This window comes from Aquila chrysaetos, chromosome 15 (genome assembly GCF_900496995.4).
Source record: "Aquila chrysaetos chrysaetos chromosome 15, bAquChr1.4, whole genome shotgun sequence".
Lineage (NCBI taxonomy): Eukaryota > Metazoa > Chordata > Aves > Accipitriformes > Accipitridae > Aquila > Aquila chrysaetos.
In genome coordinates, this window is record NC_044018.1 from 27,459,619 (window position 1) to 27,480,620 (window position 21,002).

General features: G+C 38.8%; 1 protein-coding gene across 15 annotated transcripts in view; it reads right to left on the minus strand.

Moving 5' to 3' along the window:
* DST (dystonin) overlaps positions 1-21,002 on the minus strand; it is a 314,486-nt gene that overhangs the window by 86,276 nt on the left and 207,208 nt on the right. For 14 of the 15 annotated variants that reach the window (XM_030037882.2, XM_030037880.2, XM_030037878.2 and 11 more), the window contains 12 exons: positions 18,846-18,998; positions 16,520-16,753; positions 14,828-15,109; positions 12,540-13,085; positions 9,940-10,116; positions 7,156-7,279; positions 5,662-5,870; positions 5,047-5,364; positions 4,703-4,869; positions 4,000-4,156; positions 3,608-3,734; positions 946-1,008 (listed from right to left, as the gene is read on the minus strand). In XM_030037882.2, coding sequence (XP_029893742.1) covers positions 946-1,008; positions 3,608-3,734; positions 4,000-4,156; positions 4,703-4,869; positions 5,047-5,364; positions 5,662-5,870; positions 7,156-7,279; positions 9,940-10,116; positions 12,540-13,085; positions 14,828-15,109; positions 16,520-16,753; positions 18,846-18,998 — 2,557 coding nt within the window. Of the gene's footprint in view, positions 1-945; positions 1,009-3,607; positions 3,735-3,999; positions 4,157-4,702; positions 4,870-5,046; positions 5,365-5,661; positions 5,871-7,155; positions 7,280-9,939; positions 10,117-12,539; positions 13,086-14,827; positions 15,110-16,519; positions 16,754-18,845; positions 18,999-20,404; positions 20,639-21,002 lie in introns of all 15 variants that reach the window. The other variant, XM_041128914.1, reaches the window with a different exon arrangement.

A 21,002-nucleotide genomic window follows, 5' to 3' on the forward strand; every position in this document is an offset into this window, starting at 1 on the left:
CTTCAAGAACTTCTAAACAGTATTCGGAGTTACCATAGATAGAAGTCTCCCAAATAAGAAGTTGCTGAATGTGTTACGAATTATTTCCAATTCACTCTAAATGTGGTAACACTACATCTGACTGACCTAATGTAAGTTCCTATTCACAAGAGCTTGTCATATCACAGAAATCTTTACTTCTAATACACACAGGTACACAAATACCTTTCAATCTTTCTACCCATTGTTATTTTAGTATTTTAAGCAACAATTCCGTGACAAAAAGTTGAACATCCTGGACTACAGTTCAGTTACTTACATGAGAGCCTAACATTACTGCAACAGTATTTTGCTCACATTCATGTACCGTTATAAATGTGTTTTATCACTGAGAGAGCACAGCAGGCAAACTGTGTACTAAGAAGACTATAGTTTACCAGAACAGACACTGCAGACTTGGGATGTAGGTACATGGCTATCCATAAGCACATATAAAGTGGCTGTGTAAGTTCCTTTGTTTCTTTAAAGGGGTTGGTCACATACAGTCATACAAACATATGTATAATGGGTGTCTTTGTATATATATGTTTGTGTTTGTGTGTGTTGGGAATGCTGGTGGGTGTTAAAAGTTTCAAACCACATACATGCACATTAGAATTTTCTCAAAAGCCATGTGTTATATTAAAATAGCTATCCCTGTATACATTTATAGAATTACATACTGATTCAGAAAACACTGCCAGATTTGTTCTGTCTTCAAAGAAAATACTGAAGGTAGGTATTTTTACAATTAATTTTAGTATCATGTCCTCGTCAATATAGTTGCCTTACACGATGGTGATGTGAAATTTCAGTCTAGTAGTGACTGCTACAAGCAGATTTATGTACAACATTTAAAAAATACTTACATATTTAACAGTAATTGGCAAGTACATTCCTTTATCACATCCTGAAATTTTTACTGACCTTTATTTTTCAGGAAATCCTGAGTTCCTGGAGCTCCTCCTTCACCATTTAACATTGTGCCACCTGTGGATCAGGAAAGATGAAGTCCCATGCTTATCTGCGCTTTTTCCCACCAAAACCCCAACACTGCATTTCTTCTTCAAAACAGCATGATACATAGCTCTCATTATACCATTACAGAAATATCTGAATGCTAACCTTGTAATAGCAAGTACTTTATTTAAACTTTAAAAATTTTAAGGTTGTTTTATGTTTTAAGCTGCTCCAGCCAGCTAGTACCATAAGCGGTACCACATATGCACAGCATATGCATAGCGGGTCTGTGTGCACATGGATGCACACATGCATGATGCATAAGGAGTCCTAGCGCTCACAGTATTATGCCAAATAAACAACTATAGCGGACAAAGGTCTATGCCCTAGCTATGAGGCTTACTCACATCCATATGGCTAACATCACTTCCTTCCTCTCCCCCAAACGAATCTGTTCCCTACTGCCTACTGAGAACATGGTTTTACCCAGCCATCTGGGTATGGCCTGGGAGAGGGCTCGCTGGCAAACGCAGAGACTCTGAGGAGAGCACTAAACATTAAACAGCAAAGGAGCCCAGAGTGGTCATTGCAGACACCGCAACCAAAGGCACTGCTTACTCAGGACACCTTTACCCACCAGGAAAGTGGTTGAGTCACCATCCCTGAAAGTATTTAAAAGACGTGTAGATGTGGCGCTTAGGGACATGGGTGCTGGACTTGGCAGTGTTAGGTTAACAGTTTTACTTGATGATCTTAAGGGTCTTTTCCAACCTAAATGACTCTATGATTTAGCAGCACCGTACCTCTGCACAAAAAGCTCTTGATACCAACTGGACGGATCCCTCCCTATCTTGTCATGAGCGAGACTTAAGCACGTGCTCCATGACAGGGATTGCAATGTGGAGTCCCTACTGTTACACCTGAAGTCCTTACTGCCACTTGGAGGCAGCCACTCACCCAGGCAGCCCTACTAATTAAACATAATTTCAAAGCCTCTGTAACCAGGGCTACATGGGCTTTGTAAAATGCTGTCAGAACACAGAGCTGGGGCATGCGGTCAAGCCACAGAGAACTGCAAGGAGAATCACTTCCCACTCTCCTGAACATACATATTCCCAGATGAGCAATTAACAGAAAAAGATTAGCGGTTGCCTTGGAAAAGGCTATGCATCCACCCCACAGTACCAGCTGGGCAGTGAGGACCACATTAGTGGCAGCTGGAGGATGGCAAGAGAAAACAAACAGATAAGAGAAGTCACAGGCCCCAGCCAGAGCCTTGTAAATCTTCATGCTCTATTAGCTGGACTCTGGTATTTATAACTGTGATTAAGTGATACACAGTACAGCTCTTGTCTAAGAGGGTGAATAGTGTAGTCTGGAGGATTACAGCTGCTCTTATACGCTAGTTATTTAATTATTTTTCTATCTGGATGCATAGGAGTAGAGAAAGGGGCAGAAGAAGGAGCCCAAATATCCCATATAAGGTTCCAAAATGTTCTTTGAAAGATTTTTATTTAAAATTCAAACAAGAATGAAACCAGAGGCAGCTACTACAAAGAGATGTGAGAAAGAAAGTGTTCTACTCTTGCCAAATAGGTATCCTCTGGCTGTCCACATCCTCCCAGTCCTTTGCAGATGACCAATGTAGGCCAACACACTTGAATTTATTTCCATACCTAGTCAGTTCAAGAACTGACTGAAAATGTGCTTATGGCCATTAAAACACCCTAGGTACCACATGCCTTGAACTATGGCTTGAATGATACTTAGCAGAATTACTTGTTTCTGTAAAACAAATTAACATTTAAACACTAGAGTACAGAAAATCATGGAAACAGATTTGCTGTCTTTAAAATCAGATTACTGGTAAAAAGGATTTAGCTGAAGCTCCAGACTGGAAACACATTTTGGCCCAGGAGAGTCATGCTGGGATTTGGAGTTGATTCTCTTCCGTGCTGTTATTTCAACTAAAATATTTACCAGCATTAATTATGCTATCATATTGGCATGAGTAGGTTTGCCTAGGCTCACTTTTTAGATAAACCACGTCCTCATCACCCTTCTGACAAAAGCTCCGTGACTCTGCAAACCTTTATGTGTTTGCTTGGCATCACACAGAATAGCCTTGTGGCCATTGAATAGGTATCTCTGTGGCAGCAAAGGTGTGCAGGCACATCAGTGTTTGCAAAAGCAGGGTTTGTGTTTGTCCTACTTGCAGACTTGGTGGCTATGTGAAGCACTGAACACCAATCAGAATAAGTCAGTTTCTCATTATCAGAACCTTTCTGGGGTGAGGTGAAGGCAACTATAATCCTGTTCATTTTGTTCATTATCTGGGAATTACATACTGAAGTAACAGCTTTAGGACCTGTTAATCATTTACATCAAAGCACTTTTACACTATTTTGACAGTGTAAAGCAATCAGAATGTGCACTGAATTACTACAGCAGTTAAGACAGTTTAAATGAGAGTCACAGCAAACAATGGTCAGAACAGACATACCTAACTGACTTCTCACAAGCCATAATATTCAGAAAGCTAATCCAAGAGTGAAATATTTTAATTTTTGTCTTAAACGTTTTAAAAATTCCTGAAATATTAGGCTTACCTGATTATACAAATGCATACCTGATTTTGCAACTGCTCTCAGTTTGGCAGGAGAAGTCACAGCAGTAATTAGATTACACAGCAATGTTCCTCGGTTATTCATTTTCTGCAGTTCAGGTGCTTTTAATGTCCATTCATCTTTTAAGTTCTGGTTAAGAAAGACAGTCATTTGTTCATTACAAAACTGATTTCAGACCTAAAAGATTCAGTGTAGAGAAAGGAACAACCTTGCTACTTGGGAATCCCCTGCAGTATATCCAAACATGCAAAGGAAATAGGAATGTAAATGCAGACTGCAAGCTCCGTAGTCCCAATTACTGTGACTGCTCACACCTTAAGTCTGTACTTTTATGCTACTAATAGATGCCCTATTTACTTCAGCCGTATTTCACTTCTCCTCTACAATGTCTTACCAATGTATCTTCCAAAGGTTTCTTTAACTCCTCTGTATTCAGAGAGGGTTGTGCTGCTGGAATTCGTTCTGTTGTTTCTTTTATCCATTTCTTCAATGATTCTACAAGAAGCTCAAAAGTATCCATTTGTTTCTGACAAGATGATACATCCTCTTCTCTAGACAATTAAAGACAATTAAAGGAATATCAGTATTCCTTCTAGTAATTAAACCAACACTTATTATCAATACGGTATTGCTATTCCTAAATTCAAAGAGTCACAAAAGCTAATTTTATGGATATGAGCAGAATGTGGAAAATCTAGCCTTGCTGTACAGGTAACTTATATGGAGGCTCTAATAATTTCTCCAGTTTTCCTTTGCAGCCTGATTCCAAATGGTACTCTAAAGCAATTTGCACAAGCATCAATTTATATTCTCTCAGAGAAGGGGAGAAGTAGAGTTTGCTTAGAACTGACAGGACTCCTGGGAATGTCAAAAAATTTGAAAAGTTACTTGCCTTTACAGCCCACATTAGAGCTCTTGAACCAGACAGACTAACTACAGACGCATTTCCAAATAGAATCTCTTTTTTAAAATAAAAAACGTCTCTACTCTGTGGTTAACTGCAATCTCTTGAGATCGCATGCAAGAGGATAGCAGTCATCACCACGTTCACACTGTATTATTAGCCAAAGCAGAAACACTTTAATTATTCAACTTACTTTTCCTTTACAGTCTCCTCTACCTCTCTGAATTTCTTTGACAAAGCATTTACTTTTTCTAATGCCAATGCTTTATCTCCAGGAAAAGCATGGAATGAAAGTTCTTCAAGAAGCTGCTGCAAAACTTCCAGATCCTTCTTATGTTGTGCCAATTCTACACTAGCTTCCTGCAAAATAGGGTTACATTCTTCATATTAGACTTTACAATCACTTGTTCAAAATTAAATTCTTGATTTTAGCTAACCGACCGAAGTTGGGAAACAAGCATGCCTTATTTATTGTTCAATCACTTAGATGAGTTAGACTAGAAATGCACAATATATACAAATGGAATGGTACAGTACCTGTATGTACTGAGACACTTCACTAACATCCTTTCTTGGTGCCTCGGTCTCACTGAGGGCCTGGTTTTTCTCATCTAGAAATGACTGAAGTTTTTCTGAAAGACCTTCAAATAACTCCACTTTATTCTTCAACTCCTCCATTTTCATAAGCTTCTCTTTATGCTTGTTACCTGCTTCAGAAAACCGTCCTGCAAGTTCACTCATTTTAGCTTGCAGTGTGGATGCAGTGGATGGATCTGCTGTTTCCGTGAACTTCTTCACTTTTTCATTCATAGTGTTTATACTGCTTTGGCGACCCATGATGTCTTGTTCTAGCATCTGAAAAAAGCAAGAACTATTGCTTATAGTGATACATATACGATATATAGTATTGCTTATAACTAAATTTTAAGAAGTGAAACTGATCCACCCTATGAAGCAACAAATCAGTACAGCTAGACCATCAGTGTAGATCTATTTCAGCTACAAAAATCCTTATGTGAAGTTTCACTTCACGCAACAGTCCTCTTTATTAAGTATTTTGAATCCATTAAAGGTGCCAAACTAAGATTTTAATTCTTTCTTGAAATCTGAATTATCAAACAAATATTTATTCTTTCAGAGAATGCTACTTACAATGCTTTTACTAATAATATCCTGAATAGCAGCAGAGTTCAAAGGCACTTGATCTTGTTCTTCAAGACTCTTTTCAACTCCTTCCATCCACTCCAGCATTTCATCCAAACCATCCTGCACACTTAGGGATCGTGTCAGAGTTATTTGGAGCTTCTCATTCCTTTCATTCACAGACTTGGATAAATTGTCATACCTCTCCACAATATCATCTGATAAAGAGAAAATATATTTCAATTTTTTCCTTGAGCCAAACTAAGCTTTTAACTCATTTTACCAGTTCTCACCAGGTGAGTGTGAGTCAAAAATTGCCTACCTTAGAACAAAGCAAAAACATCAGCTTTATTCGGTAAAAACACACAAGCAAAATCTTCAAATAGAGCCAAGAAGCCCACAGGACAAGGGATATGAGGGAGCAGCTCACAGCTGTACTCCCCAGCTTTTAGAAGCTGGTTCCCATGCAGCTCTAGCTTATGACAGCTGTTGACTTTTCCCAAGAAATAAAACAGCAGATATTAAGACAGTTCTTCTACAATTATGTCTCTTATGTTATTGTTAGAGCTGAAAGGTTCTTCCAGATGGTTCTTCATTAGACCCTCAACACATTTGGGATAAGCCTCTGAAAGTTAGTTACAAGTTCCATGTTCCTCCCACAGAGTTTCATCACCCACTCCAAAGAGGCAAGCCCACAGTTGTTTTATTTTGTTGCTCTGCAAGTTACTTATGGGATTCCAGTAAAAGATAGTTGTGTGATACACACAGAGAGTCTTCAAACTTCAGACAGTGGTGAATGTCATGCTGTGCTACTTCTCACAACTGACAGGAAAGAGTATTGGGTGTAGGTGGTAAGGTTTTGGCAGTGGCAAGGGTTTTGGCCTCTGTGAGAAGATGCCAGGGACTGCCCCATGAAGACTCAGACAGTTCCATCCAGCTCCAACTGACCCACCACAGGGCACAGCGGAGCCCCTCAGCCAAGCTGGTGGTGCCCCTGGGAAAACGTATTTAAGAAAGGGGAAAATGCTGCCTGGGACTGAGAAGTAAAGGAAAAGAAAGTGTGAAAAACAGCCCTGCAGACATCAAGGTCAGACAAGAAAGAGGAGGAAGAGGTGCTCCAGGTGCTGGAGCAGAGACCTTCAGATAGCTGGAGTCATGTTCCTTGAACATGAACATGCTCGTTTCCACTGGAGAATTTATGATCCTCAGCAAATCACCACCTCTGTTTAGCATGCCCATCTGCAATGTGGGAATTAAACACAATCCCTATTTCTGAAAAAAAAAGAAGTCAAAAATCAAATGACAGCTTTTAAGTGAAAAGCATATGGATCAACATAGGAGACAGACCAACAATGAAGTTACTGTGCTGTAATAGCTTATGACTCAACAAAACATGGACTTGAACAGTGACACAAGAATGTGGAAGCTGTATTTTGTCTCTTTCGGTACCTGCATGCAGCCGCAAGCGATAAAAAGAGGTATTAAGAAAAGTAAACATTTTACCCAGTGTTTTCTGAATCTCATCTTTGTCTTGTGTTAACTCTCCCCTTGTATCCAATAACACTTCAGCAGCTTTTTTCAGTTTTTCTACAGCAATTTGGTGGTTAGACACTTGTCCCTGAAGAACCTGTAAAATTCCACAATTATCAGTTATGCTTTTCAATACAGCTAATAGTTACACATGCAAGTCTTGAGATATGTCACACAACCTAAACTTAGTGCTGGGAATAAAACTAACTAAATTTGTGACCTCTCCTTAAGAAAAATCTTCACCAGTGGCTGTGACTGCTGTTGACCTTCTGGCCCTTGTTTTAGTTTCTTCACCATCTTTTTTATCTTCTGCTTTACAATACTTCTCTGACTCAACTGATTTCTTGCATGTAACTTCAAAATGTGTCTTTTGATTAACTGTTTTTAAAGTCCACTTGTACAGACTCAAATACTATCCAAAAGAAAAATATGTTTCTTCTCCAACTCAGCGTCAGAGAACAATTCAGGGGGAAAAACATGCAGTCAGCAGCAGTAGTTACACATTCACCATCAGTTTCATTGACAAAGGATCAGGCTGATATTGTGGTGTAAACAGGAACAGCTTGAAACAATATCACGGCATTCACAGCTGAGGAACCTCCTGGAGCTCGTGTCACTGAATTTTGCCTAAGTTTGTCCATCTAACCAAGGAACACAGGTTTAGAGACTAGCCCAGCCATGTCTTGCTCCAGAGTCAACAGAGAAAGACAGGAAGGCTGAATCAACTTCTGAAAGTGGCTTTCTCTCTCCAGCATATAAAAGTACTTTAGGGTGAATAGTCTCTAAATTATTTCAGACTTCTGCGCTACTATATATGATGTATGTTTGTTTTGATTCACTTGAACTTTATACAGGTCCAAAATGTAGGGACTTCTCATTTATTTTTTGATACACACTATCTCAATGAACAGATGACTCAAAAAGTAATCCTATCTGCCCTGCCAGGACAAAGAAGTCATGTCAGTGCATTCAGCACTGGTATCCAGAGCACAACAGTATGCCAGAACATAGTATGTCTTGCTGACCCACTTGACACAATAAAACTCAGATAGACCTGAAGAGGAATTTTCCTTACACTAGAGAAACATAGCGGGTGGGGCGGGGAAGAAAAAAAGACGTACCAGAAAAACTTGTATGCTGACAGAAAGCAAGCAAGCTGATGCCAGAGGCACTGAAGAATATTCTGAAGAACAGTTAATCCCCATAAAAAGATTAGACCCCACCATGCTGCTAAGGTCTGTGTCTAGCTGGATTATCAGCTGCATGTGTTGGCTACAAGGGACAGCTTTAACTTGCAACACCTGACTTCTTCAAAAATACTCTTTGTTTTGCTTTCATTAATTGGCTTGCTTTCTTCAGCCTCCTTATTTTTCTCTTCCTTTGAATCTTTTGACACATTGTACCCCCTCCTTTCTTCCCAGCTCATATTCATTGAGTGCTCTTTTGTGTGGCAAGTAATCCATGTAGGCGTTTTATAAAAGAACCCCAGTACTCACTCCTTTTGTATTACTTGCATGAAAATTGGCATTATACAGAATATAATTTGTTTTGGCATAAGGAACAAAAAGTTTAAATGAAGCCTCAAATTGTAATTGGTGTTATTCCTACTTTTCTAGCGCATGGAAGCACAAACATACCTAAAATGTTCCACTGTTAGGAGTTCAAAATTTACACTTTTAATTTTGCTGTCTTACAACATCGCTGTGATTCGTCTCCTCTGATGTGTCATGCACCAAAGTGTTGGGCAATTCCAGTGGCAGATTTGAAAGATACCATGTGGTAAAGGTAATTACTACTCAGGCTGATGTAAGGGAAATGGTTAAAACATGTAATTTCCAAGAGCTGTTAACTATCATTTCACAATAGTAAACATCAGACCTGCACTAATACCCCTAATAGCACAGACAAAACAGCGATGAAATGCCCGACCAATAACTTTGCTCACTGAAAAATAATCTTGCATATTAGTTAAAGTATAGATGATTGAATGTTCATGAAAATATAAGACTCAGTTCAAAGATGACTGACTGTATGAGACTTTATATAACTCACCTTATACTTGGGTTCCTAAAGCCTTCTGTAAACCTACATTTTATGCAGCTAACCTGAGTTTTACCTTCACAATCTTCATCACTAACCTGTCTTGCCTCTACTAGGACTTACATAAAGTTGTGAGTTACTCCCTCAGTGGTGGGAAAAAAAAAAAAAAAAACCAAACCAAACCAAAATACTGCAACCCAAATTATGTTATATTCGCTTTCTGCAGGGCAGTACTGGATCCAGCTGAAGCAGGCAAACAGACTAGTCACATCACACTGCTTATCCAGTATGATCCCTTTCATAATGCAGTAACACACAGATGTGAACAGAAAAAAACAAGAGTCACAGACAACAAACATCAAATGGTCTTCTCTGTCAGGAGCTTAGTCCCAAGCCCTCCTCTGATAGCAAACTGTAATCGCTAAATCCTTTCTTAGTTCAAAACTTTCTAGATTTCACCCTATCATTTGCTAAGTGATATGAAACACATCGTGCTTTCACCACTGCTAATAGCATCTCGGTCCCCCATTCTTTTTCACCCTAGTGCTTTGCAGGTAACACTCTGGATAGCTGAATTTCAGAACTATAAAAGTTGCATGCCCACGTGCAAGGCAAGAATTTGGCCTGCAGCCACTTGGATTATATTGTTATCCTGGTTTTCAGACAAAAAGCACTTCCTTTTAGGACAAAAGTAATTCTGCTTTTTAAACCTTTCACCTTGGTTTCTTCTAGTTGTCTCTGGAGATTTTTGGGATCCACTGCAATTGGCTCTGATAGTTGTTTGTTCACAGCTATTTCAGAAGCCTGGAGACCTGAAAGAAGTCCAGATGAGGCATCTTCATAATGCTGGTATTTATCCACCAAGTCTTTAAGGTTATTTCCAAGGATGCTACACTGAAAGAGTAGAAAACAAACAAGAAAATACCCAGGCATTAAACTGTGTGCTGCATTTCATACCAATCTCAAGGTCATACTTTCCTTCCTAAAGTACTGCATGATTTTTTCCTGATATCATTCCACTGTCTAACTCATTTCTGAACTAAGGCATGACAGCTGGACGGGCTATGCAGGTCTTCCCAGTTTGTGCTCCTCAAGCGTGATTTAGGATCAATTCACTGATGCAGGTCGGAAACTGAAATCTAACCCATTGTACTAGAACAGGAAAAGCTTTAGGAATACTTTTTGATCCATCAACATAAAGATTCTTTATCAGCACTCTGACACCAAAAATGTAGCCAGTGGAAGCTAGAAATTTTCCAAAAAATCAGAAGATATGTGTATGTTCATAAAAATACAGCAGAGTATTGCTTTCATAAATACCTTATCAGCACAGTGAATCCAAAGTGATATGGCTCGGTATTGCACATATGCTTTGGTTTGGTCACTTAAGAATGTCATCTGACCAAAGATCCTATTAGTCTTATATGTTATCATGGCCCCAAATGTATACAGTGAATTGTCACATAAAAAAGTCAGTGGAACTCTTCCAGGCTTTTTGGAGATGATTTCACAAACAAACTCTGATTGTATCAAGTAATAATATTTATAAACAGTTACTGTAAATATTTATAGTCTGAACCTTCCATACACTGTATTGTAGTATTTACACATGGTACTTGGGCTCCATCCAGTGGGCAAACATAGAATGCACTCATTTACATAACCAGTTAACTAAGAACAGACATATTAAGATACCTTCAACATATAAGCATATGAAGTCATATGCGTGTGTGTGAATATATATATTAAAAAAATAAAGGCAATATAAATATTTATTAAAAGCAAGAAGCTTTTACAAAAGGCAAAAAGGTTACTACAAACCCATTTACAACTTGGAAGATCTCACTTAGAAATTGGGGAAGATCTCCATTTTAAGTCTGTCTTTCAAGACTTGATTTAATAAGAAAAGTCTACTTTGCTCTGCATATTTATGGTCAAATATTTAGAGCATGTCTATTATGTCTGTGCTAAACATATATATATGGAAAAGATTGAATTGGCAAGCTGACAAATCTGAGACCACAAATCAAGCTGCTGGCATAGAATTTTTATATGCATAGAACTAAGCTCTCTGAAAAGTTTCCGATGAAATCTTTACATTCACACTCAAACTAATCCAATAAATCAACTGGAGGAAATTTAACCTGTTAATACAAGCTTTTAGCTTCACTGTTCATATAAGTTAAGCAGGAAAATGAAATGAGCTTCTGTAAGTGGAGAGCCTTCTTCACAAACTGAGAGAACAGGGTTTACACTGTTTTTGTAATCAAGTAATCAAATCCATGTCTTTACAGAATTTACATTTCTGAGCAAGAAAATGCTAAAGAGATGAAAATTCCCAAAGGTGGCAACTGCTGCAGACCAACACTGTATCAGTGGACACTGAAGCTCTACTAAGGAGTCTGAACTGATGATCTTGGAAAATTATGAAAAGGCACAGGCAAAGGATACTGACAATAACTGTCTCTTAAATGGTTCAATTAATAATTACCTCAAAAGTTTACAATTCCAGAATATTATCAATATTGAACACCACTTTACTGTTTTTTTGAAAACAGCTGGAAAGTTGGCATGCAAGGCCAGTTGGTGATTTTTTTCTAGTTCTACCAGACAGATTCCAGAAGTGAACCTGGCACAGAGAACTGGATTATCTTCCCTCTCTAAGGCATGGAGGGTTTTGCACTGCTAGTTGCCCGTGAGTTAGACACTTAGCTCAGATTGTTAAGGATAAAATTTTTATTTGGCAGAGTAGTGGAAAAGAATTGCTATCCTCAAATCATTACGTTCTTGCATTCCTAGTGCTGACAGCAAAGGTCACATTGGGACAAACTATTTCAGGATACAAATAAAATTGAAATTTTCGATGTTAATCTTGGCATAGGCTCGCTCTTTCTATATTCATTTCATTAGTAGGAAGCCAAGTGAATAAGCAGGTGTGGGAAATATCGCAAGGAACATAAAGAAACGTTATCTATCTAAAAGTATTAGAAGCTCTTTCCACCCCAAAACGTTACTCAGACATCCTGTACTGTCATAAACTCAAAGAGTTTGTTTAAGGCTGGAAAGAACAATGAAGAAATCTGGTCTTACTTCTCCTTTATAACACAAGGTAGAAAATTTCATCCATACAGACCTTAAATAGTCTGGCACTTGACTAAAGCAGATCTTCTAGAAAAGCATCTTGTTCTGTTATCTAACTTTAAGAAACAAAGAATTTGCAAATTCCCACAGTATTTGTTTCATCAGCTAACCCCTTTTGATACAAACTGCCAAATCAATTATCGTAGTCTTACCTACTCAGTATAAGTAAAACTTACCTTAGTATAGAGAGATTTGAAACGATCTGAAGCACTATCCAGTTTATTTTGCACTTCAGCATATGTAGCCGAAGTATCGACACCATCTTTGTCAACCTTCACACCATCTCTTTTGCTACATGACCTTGCAGCATCTAAAACTCTTTGGCCAGAAATTGTAATATACCGTAAATCACCTTTATGAGATATAACATCTTCTGAAAAACTCTTTTGCCTTTTCAGTTTGACCATAACACCACTAAAGTCAGAAGCACCTGCCTCCAAATTATCAAGTTCTTGTTCTGCTTGCTGCAGCCAGGTTTCAAATTCACTATAATCTGCCTCAAATTTCTCAAGTTCTTCTCTTAGAGAATGAGTTAATTTCATTTTCCGTTCTGACTCAGCTAAAGCAGTCTCATACTGAGCCTTTAGCTCTTTCATGTTCCTTTGCATCTTGTCTTTTTCTTCAGGGGAAAGGTAGTGTCCTTGTTTCTCAAGCAGTGCCTGAGCAGACTGTGTTGCTATTATGACTGCCTGCTGCTGTGAAATAATTTTCTCATGTTGAGCCTACAAGAAAAAAAAAGAACAAATTATGACCAGCACCTTCTCAGATGGTTCCTTAGAAACAAAGAGTAAAATAAAGTCCATCAAAACGATAAAAAGCTTTTCTAATTTTTGTATTATTTATTTAAAAAACATTCTGTGAGTAATTTAAGTGAAAGCATGACTCCTGGTCATCATACTTCTATGCGGTTTCAAAATTTTACAAAACGTCCAATGGTAATTTTAGCCAGATATGCAGGCCACAACCCAATGAGTCTTCAAATATCACTGGAACTTGAAAATACTAGGGTATATTAATCACACAACCACTTCCCCTTGTACTTCTAAAAGACAACTCTGTATAGTAAAACTAGACATTATCAATCTCTTTAATTTTTTTTCCTAATAAAAATTATTTGCATATTAATTAACATTTAGGGTAGCATGCTTAGTGTAATCAAAATTTTCCTAATTCCCTGACTGAAAATAGGATTTATCAAATAAAGCATTCAAAGGTAGTCAACCTTCCAAACCAAAATGGTTCTATTTCCTGGTACATATATTGTAGCTACCGTTTCAGACAAACAGACCAAAAGGAGTGAAAGCATCAAATATTAAAAAGCATAGAGAGACTTTCTTCTTACATTGAGTGAACAAACATTATTATCCAATTTTTTAAATTTCATTTTTCAATTTCAAGAGCAGTGCTTCTTATCAAATATACTTGGTCATAAAATAGGTCCTTCTGACATTAAAAATCAAGACACATTCTATGCATGTAAATTGTTTGAATCTCATAAAAAAATAGTTAAGTCACAGGAAATAGAACTGTATGCCAAAACCCCCCATCTTTCAAACATATTCTTTCAAAAAAACCTCCATTCTTGAAGGTCTTCTACTCCCACGTAAAATAGCTATGTAAAATAGACTGCTATGCTTTTCTTCCATGAGTACAGTGGGCAACTATCCTGTAGGCATTAGGTGCAGAAAAGAACTGTCAAAAAATTGGAAGTAAAACCATCATGTTCACAAAAACAAATGATCTGATTTTCTTAGGGTTTTTTTAATAAGGAAATGGTATCGGCTATCAGCATAATAATTTTCATCAACATGTCCATCAAACCACACTTAAAAGTTCTTGGTTGCTCAAATGTAAGTCAAGACAAGCCATAAAACTGAGCTCTTATTATTTTAAATGCTTCCAATTATCTTATCTGGAGAATCTATTTTTAAAATGCTGCGCTGTAGTTTTATGTAACTCATCCTTCTGAAGCCTTCAAATAGTGCTTTGCCCATGTGTTAAGTTATAGGGAATGAAGATTGTGATTTCAGCAAACTATTATTTGCAGCTATTGGTAATCAGTGTTCACAGGGAATTGCAGGGTGTTGAATCATTTGGCTATTACAAAGATTTTTGAAAAAGTCACATAAAGGGTATGAATTTATGTTGCTGCTTTTTGCAGTTTACTTACCTGCATTAGTTTCTCACTATAAAAATTAAGAATAGACTCACCATCAGGATTCTTAACATTTACCTTGCACAATATGTCCTTTTTCTTATTTTCCAGGAAACAACCACAGTAACAGCAAAAAAGTGACAAATTTGCAATACATTCTAACTACTGCAATTCCTACCACTGTGTACCACTTACTTCCTAGTGCCTGTTCCAAAGTCTGTGACAGAAAGGATGAGACTGAATTCCCTCATGTTGAATGAGAACTGATACACTTAGCACCTAAATGTTGAATAAACCTAGTAACAGTACCTTGACTTTCTGATACTGCTGGTTCAGATTATCTTCTGTGCTTTTTACTAGCCCATCCACCTGAGTTTCAATGTCTTGCTGAATTTCCAGCAGATTACCATTGACATCATCCTCGTCTCCTTCCAAAGCCTTCAGATCTCCCTCTTCAAAGTGTGTTCCATTCTGTTCTATCGCCTGCTTAAATTTCCGCCTGTGCTCCGCTTCTTTATCCACATTTGATAACCAATCCAAGAGATTTTCTATTGTATTTTTACTTTCTTCCAGCTGTTCTATGGCTGCAACCTACATTGAAATTTCACAGTGTCAGTTTAGAAATCGTCTTTAGGCGCTACAAAATAGCATATGCAAACAGACCATGGAAAATACATTAACATTAAACAAAATTTTTGATTGACATATAAGTTACTGTTTATTTTATAAAGAAAAGAAACCAGAAAACAGGTTATTAGTCACCCAAATGAAATATGATTTTAATCTCTCTCTAGTTTATCAATATATATTGGGTTTGTGTGGCAAGGTTTTGGTAGTGGGGTGTTACAGAGGTGACTTCTGTGAGAGGCTGCTAGAAGCTTCCCCCATGTCCAATAGAGCCAATACCAGCCGGCTCCAAGACGGACCCGCCACTGGCCGAGGCCGAGCCCATCACTGATGATGGGAACACCTCTGGGAGAACAGATTTAAGAAGGGGAAAAAAACCTGCTCCACGACAGCCAGAGAGAAAAGTGAGAATATGTGAGAGAAACAACCCCGCAGACCCCCAGGTCAGTGCAGAAGGAAGGGGAGGAGGTGCTCCAGGCGCCGGAGCAGAGATTCCCCTGCAGCCCGTGGGGAAGACCATGGTGAGGCAGGCTGTCCCCCTGCAGCCCAGGGAGGTCCACGGGGGAGCAGATCTCCACCTGCAGCCCAGGGAGACAAGACCCCACGCCGCAGCAGGGGGATGCCCGAAGGAGGCTGTGACCCAGTGGGAAGCCCACACTGGAGCAGGCTCCTGGCAGGACCTGTGGCCCCGTGGAGAGAGGAGCCCACGCTGGAGCAGGTTTGCTGGCAGGACTTGTGACCCCGTGGGGGACCCACGCTGGAGCAGTCTGTGCCTGAAGGACTGCAGCCCGTGGAGGGGACCCACGCTGGAGCAGTTCATGAAGAACTGCAGCCTGTGGGAAGGACTCACATTGGAGAAGTTTGTGGAGGACTGTCTCCCGTGGGAGGGACCCTACCGTGGAGCAGGGGAGTGAGGAGTCCTCCCCCTGAGGAGGAAGGAGCGGCAGAGACAATGTGTGGCGAGCTGACCCCAACCCCCATTCCCCATCCCCCTGCGAGGTACAGAAAACTGGGAGAGGAGTTAAGCCGGGAAGGAGGGAGGGGTGGGGGGAAGGTGTTTTTAAGATTTGGTTTTACCTCTCATTATCCTACTCCAATTGGATTGGTAAAAAATTAAACTAATTTCCCCAAGTGAAGTCTGTTTTGCCAGTGATGGTAATTGCTGAGTAATCTCACCCTGTCCTCATCTTGACCCACAAGCCTTTCGTTATATTTTCTCTCCCCTGTCCAGCTGAGGAGGGAAGTGATAGAGCGGCTTTGGTGGGCACCTGGCATCCAGCCAGGGTCAACCCACCACTAAGTAGTAAGTTGCAAGACTAACCCCATAAGACATGAAAAAGTTTGAATAAAGGTATGAAATGGTTGCCTAAAAACCTTTTCTGTTTCCTGCTTAATTGCTGTTGTCATAGCTCTATCCAGTTCTTTTTTCGACTCTTCTGCCTTCTGGCTAAGGACCAAACACTTTGTCTTAGCTTCATTCAGCTTCTGTTCAAGTATAGTCTTGTCTTCTTGTGACAACTTTTCTCCATTCTCTTTCAAGAAGGTTTCAGTATTTTTCACAATCTCTGCCAGTGTCTGGGCACTCATTCTCATGTCTTTTTGTATCTCCTTTTGAGAAAAAAGAAAGCATATAGGAGTAAGCAAATTATTCACCAGATCTTTCCAATTAACTTTATTGGAACCATCTCTGATCTAGGCGTAAGCACCACACTGGTCTTTTGTAACTTGGGAGAGCACATGATACATTACTGAATTGCAGATAGGATTATTTAAAAAAAAAAAAAAAATTCAATTCAATATCTGACGGTATTGCTGTAGCTCAATCTGCCTTTTTTTTTTTTAGATTGCAAGTCTGTTGGCTTACACTCCTATTCAGGCTGAGGCCACTTTTTTTTGTTTGTTTGTTTATCAGCTCAAATATTGTATTTCCATGTACACAGAAGAAAATATATCTTATTTTTTAGATATTAAGAGATAAAGTAAATCTGTTACACTGTAGTTAGTAAGGTCAGTCTCCTGACAAATTCTGTTCCATTACTATTCTAACAGAAAGCTGCGGAAAATAAGGGGACTGAATAAAAGCCAGAAACCTGTAGTCATCTTTCCCAGGTGGAAGTATTCCCATATTTCTTGGTTTTGTTCAGGCCAGGAAGGCTGTAAGAATATTTTTCTTTAATTGTAATTGATCATAATATTTCAATCTCCAAAGCATGTTTAAGTCCATTAAATTTCATGGAGGACAGATATTTAGTTTTAGTTTATCCAAAGCAGTTTGCCTAGTCCTACGATAGAGTCAGATAAAAAAAATCTGCCTCCCAGTTATCTGAGGGGAGCTTTAATTACAACAATAATTATGCTGTTGAATACATTCACCCAGTTACTGAAACAATGAAGTTTTTTTCCTTTATATGCAGTGTAACACTCTTGAAGCTGCAGGACAAAACATTTCTCATTCTAGACTACAGATTTTGCAGCAATTAGAGAATATAGTTTGGCAGCTAAAACTGCAGCTTATTTTAACACTTCAGCAAGTATGTTAGAATGATTTTCCTGGGGACACTATATCAAAACAAGATTCTCTGACAAAGATCTCCGTGCTCCCTTTCAAACAGCTTGCTGAGGATGAAAGCTCTGACTTGATCTATGAAAGACCTTTTTTAAGCCCCCATTCCCCTCCTGAGACTCACTTCTACAATAGTGTCTACAAGATATCAGTCAGCAAATAACAACTAGTCTGCTAGGCAGTCACAAACAGCTGACGGGAAAAAAGAAAATGTTATATCAGTTCTTCACTCCCATGGGTACCCCATTTAGGTCACAATTTCTTAAGACAGGTAAGCAATATTAAGAGGTACCCCCGGGGTGTCTGTTTCTCTCTACTGACTGTAAGGAGAACTTCAACAAACTAGATGTGTTACTTCCAAGATAAGTAAAGCAAGGCAAGATGAAAAAGGAAATTTCTGCATTTCTAGATTACTAAACCTGATATGGAGGTCTACAGTATAGTAAACTACTACTAGGAGAAGGAGGAAAAAGAAGAGTACCAAGTCCTTCAGTCCTTTGACTATCATAAACTCAATTAGTATTAGTCAGGACAGAGTAAAAGCTTACAGATGACAGGATACAGCTGAAAAGCAAGGTCTCAATAGGGAAGCGAACAAACTGAAAGGCCTCTGTTACACAAGGACACCAAGGAGATTGCAAGCAACACTAGAAAAAACAGAATTCAAACCAAAACAAGAGTGAGGCAATGGAAAGCTTCAGGCAAGAAAAAGCCTTGCAGCAAAATTCTTCAAAATACTGTGAAGAGGAATAAGTGCTCCCTGATACCAGTTAAAAGCTGGTTAAATTATTTTAGCATAATAAACAAGCGTGACTTTATCACATTTGACACGAACAATCTTAAGCTAATATAGAACAAATTTCATGCCTGCTCCACGACTGCTTCTTGAAATGTCTAGTACATATTCGCTATTCTAGTGTCTCCTAGTTTGAAAGGTTTTTTCCCACTGCCATGTACTGCAGTGTATTCATGGGCAGCAGTTTAAATGCACACCATTAAGCCTTTACTTTTGGTAGGTCAAACAAATCTATTTTACTCTCCTTTCACATGACAAGTCTTGTTATTCAACAAAAGAGTCTAGTCACTCTCCTCTGCACTCACGTCTTCTTTAACTTATCTGACTAGAATTGTGCATACCTCCTGTTTGGTCTGGTATTGTTCTAGCTCAGCCTTGCTGTCTCCAATAACAAGAGACTCTTGCTGTCCGATGAGTCGATTTTCAGTCTGTGTAAGCAAATCACAGATTTCCTGCAGTTTCTCTTTGCATTCCTGCTGCCGTTCAGCCACATCCTATATTAGAGCCAAGTACAATTGAACAATAAAACAAAACCATCCTCACTTCAGGAACTAACAGACACTCTAATAGGAATTACCTTTGAACATCAATATTGCAAAGCGATCATTTTAAAAGTATGCTGTAAACATGATAGCAGTGGTACAAAGAGCAAGATGAACATACAGAAGTTATGGGTAAACCTCAAATATGTTGTAAGTAAAAGAGACCATGTTTGATGGAATTGCCCAATAGAAGTCTGGCCATGCACATATGTGAAAGATGAAATCTCCAAATGACAGGAGTGAAAATCCAGTCTCTTATCTGCTTGAAACCTGTGATAAACACTATTAATTCTGAAAAAAGGATATCAAAACAGAGGTTAGTTGTGATCCTGAGTTAGCTCTTGTTGGTATGCATGTTACCTGAGTAGAAAATGTTGACTTTTTAAGCAGTAAAAAAGAACAAAACATGCAAGCTCATTATTGTTACTAAGTCCTAGAAACATTACCTGTACTTTTCCTTTACTCAATTTTACGTTTCTTTCACAAAGTATGGTGGAAAGATACATTCTTAGAATAGCAAAATAATACAAAGTCTTCAGAATGCTAAAACACCTTTCATTACACATAAACTTGGGGCTGAGGTGGTGATTCTGAGTCTTAACAGTGCTTCTGTGAGAGAAGAGGAAATGCAGTTACACTGCAGCATCTTATCAGCCTCCTTTGGCTCTACAAAGGCTGCTTATGCTTGCCAACTGCAGCCATGCCAGCTGAAAAGGTAACTGTCCCAACTTGACTCATAGCTTTCCCAGTGCCCATGGCTACAACTGCAAATATCATAGCTGATTTACTCATATGTTTGTCCCTCTAACCTGTCTCAGTCAAAACAAACCATGGTAGCAGGGATTTAAACAAATCTGGTTCTTTGACTATAAAGACGTAGAAAAAAGATCACAGAAGCAGACAACCTGGCAAATGAAAAGAAAAGAAAATCTTCAGCAAGACAGAAGTGATTAGCAATGGTGTGGTAGTAAATTCACTGATCAATACAGCTGCAGCCAGAAGAGTTCACTGCTTCATTTAATTACTCATACAGCTACTAAACAAACAACACCTGTGAGAAACCTCAAGTAAACTTCTCTCATTGCTAGAAAGAGCAGACCTGGTCACTTCAGGCTGTACAGATCCTAATGCACAAAACTGCATCTGTTCATAATCTAATATGCTGTTTCTGTGACTATACCAAGGAAAGACAAAAATGGCAATTCACCAAACTTGATCAATACCATCTTTGTAGAACTATGAATGTATCTGTAGTAAAAACCGAGAAGATAGGAATACACTTAATACTGCATGCTGGTATTAAAACTCCTCATCCATAGACAGAAACACTCAGCACACATTTACACAGAAAGGCAAACCTTCTGATCACCCAGCTCTTGTGCTGCCTGTAACTGAGTCTCTGAACTCTCCACTTGAGATATTAGTGCTTCCTGTACTTCCTGAAAAGATTTCTGGGTGGTATTTAAGAGCCTCAGCAGCTGTTTGCTCTGATTAGGAGAAAGATCTTGAGCATGTTCAGAAATGAAGAACTGAACATCAAACGCAGTGGATTCCAGTTGCATTTTTTTACAGCTGAGCTCTGCAGCACTGTTCTGTAAATGAAGAGAAGGAAATGACTAGCAATGAAGACAAATTTGGTACAAATAAAACACAAGTATCACTACCCAAGAGGGTAGCCCCTGTTCCAAAATGCTTTTGGGAGACAGTTTAGCTACAGCAAATCAAAACTCTGTGTCAGAATCATTCTGACACATTCAGACACGACATTTGAATTTGTGCATGGTTTGCCTCTGGGACAGTCCGTGTCCAAGTAATAAATGAGATGACCTTGAACATCTCTGTTTCCTTGCTCTCTCATAGATGTCTGAAAACTGGCTGACCTTCAACTGTGGAAGATTTATGGCAGATTAGGTTTAATGTTTCTAGCTTCTAGGCCTGAAGACTCAGAAATGTTAA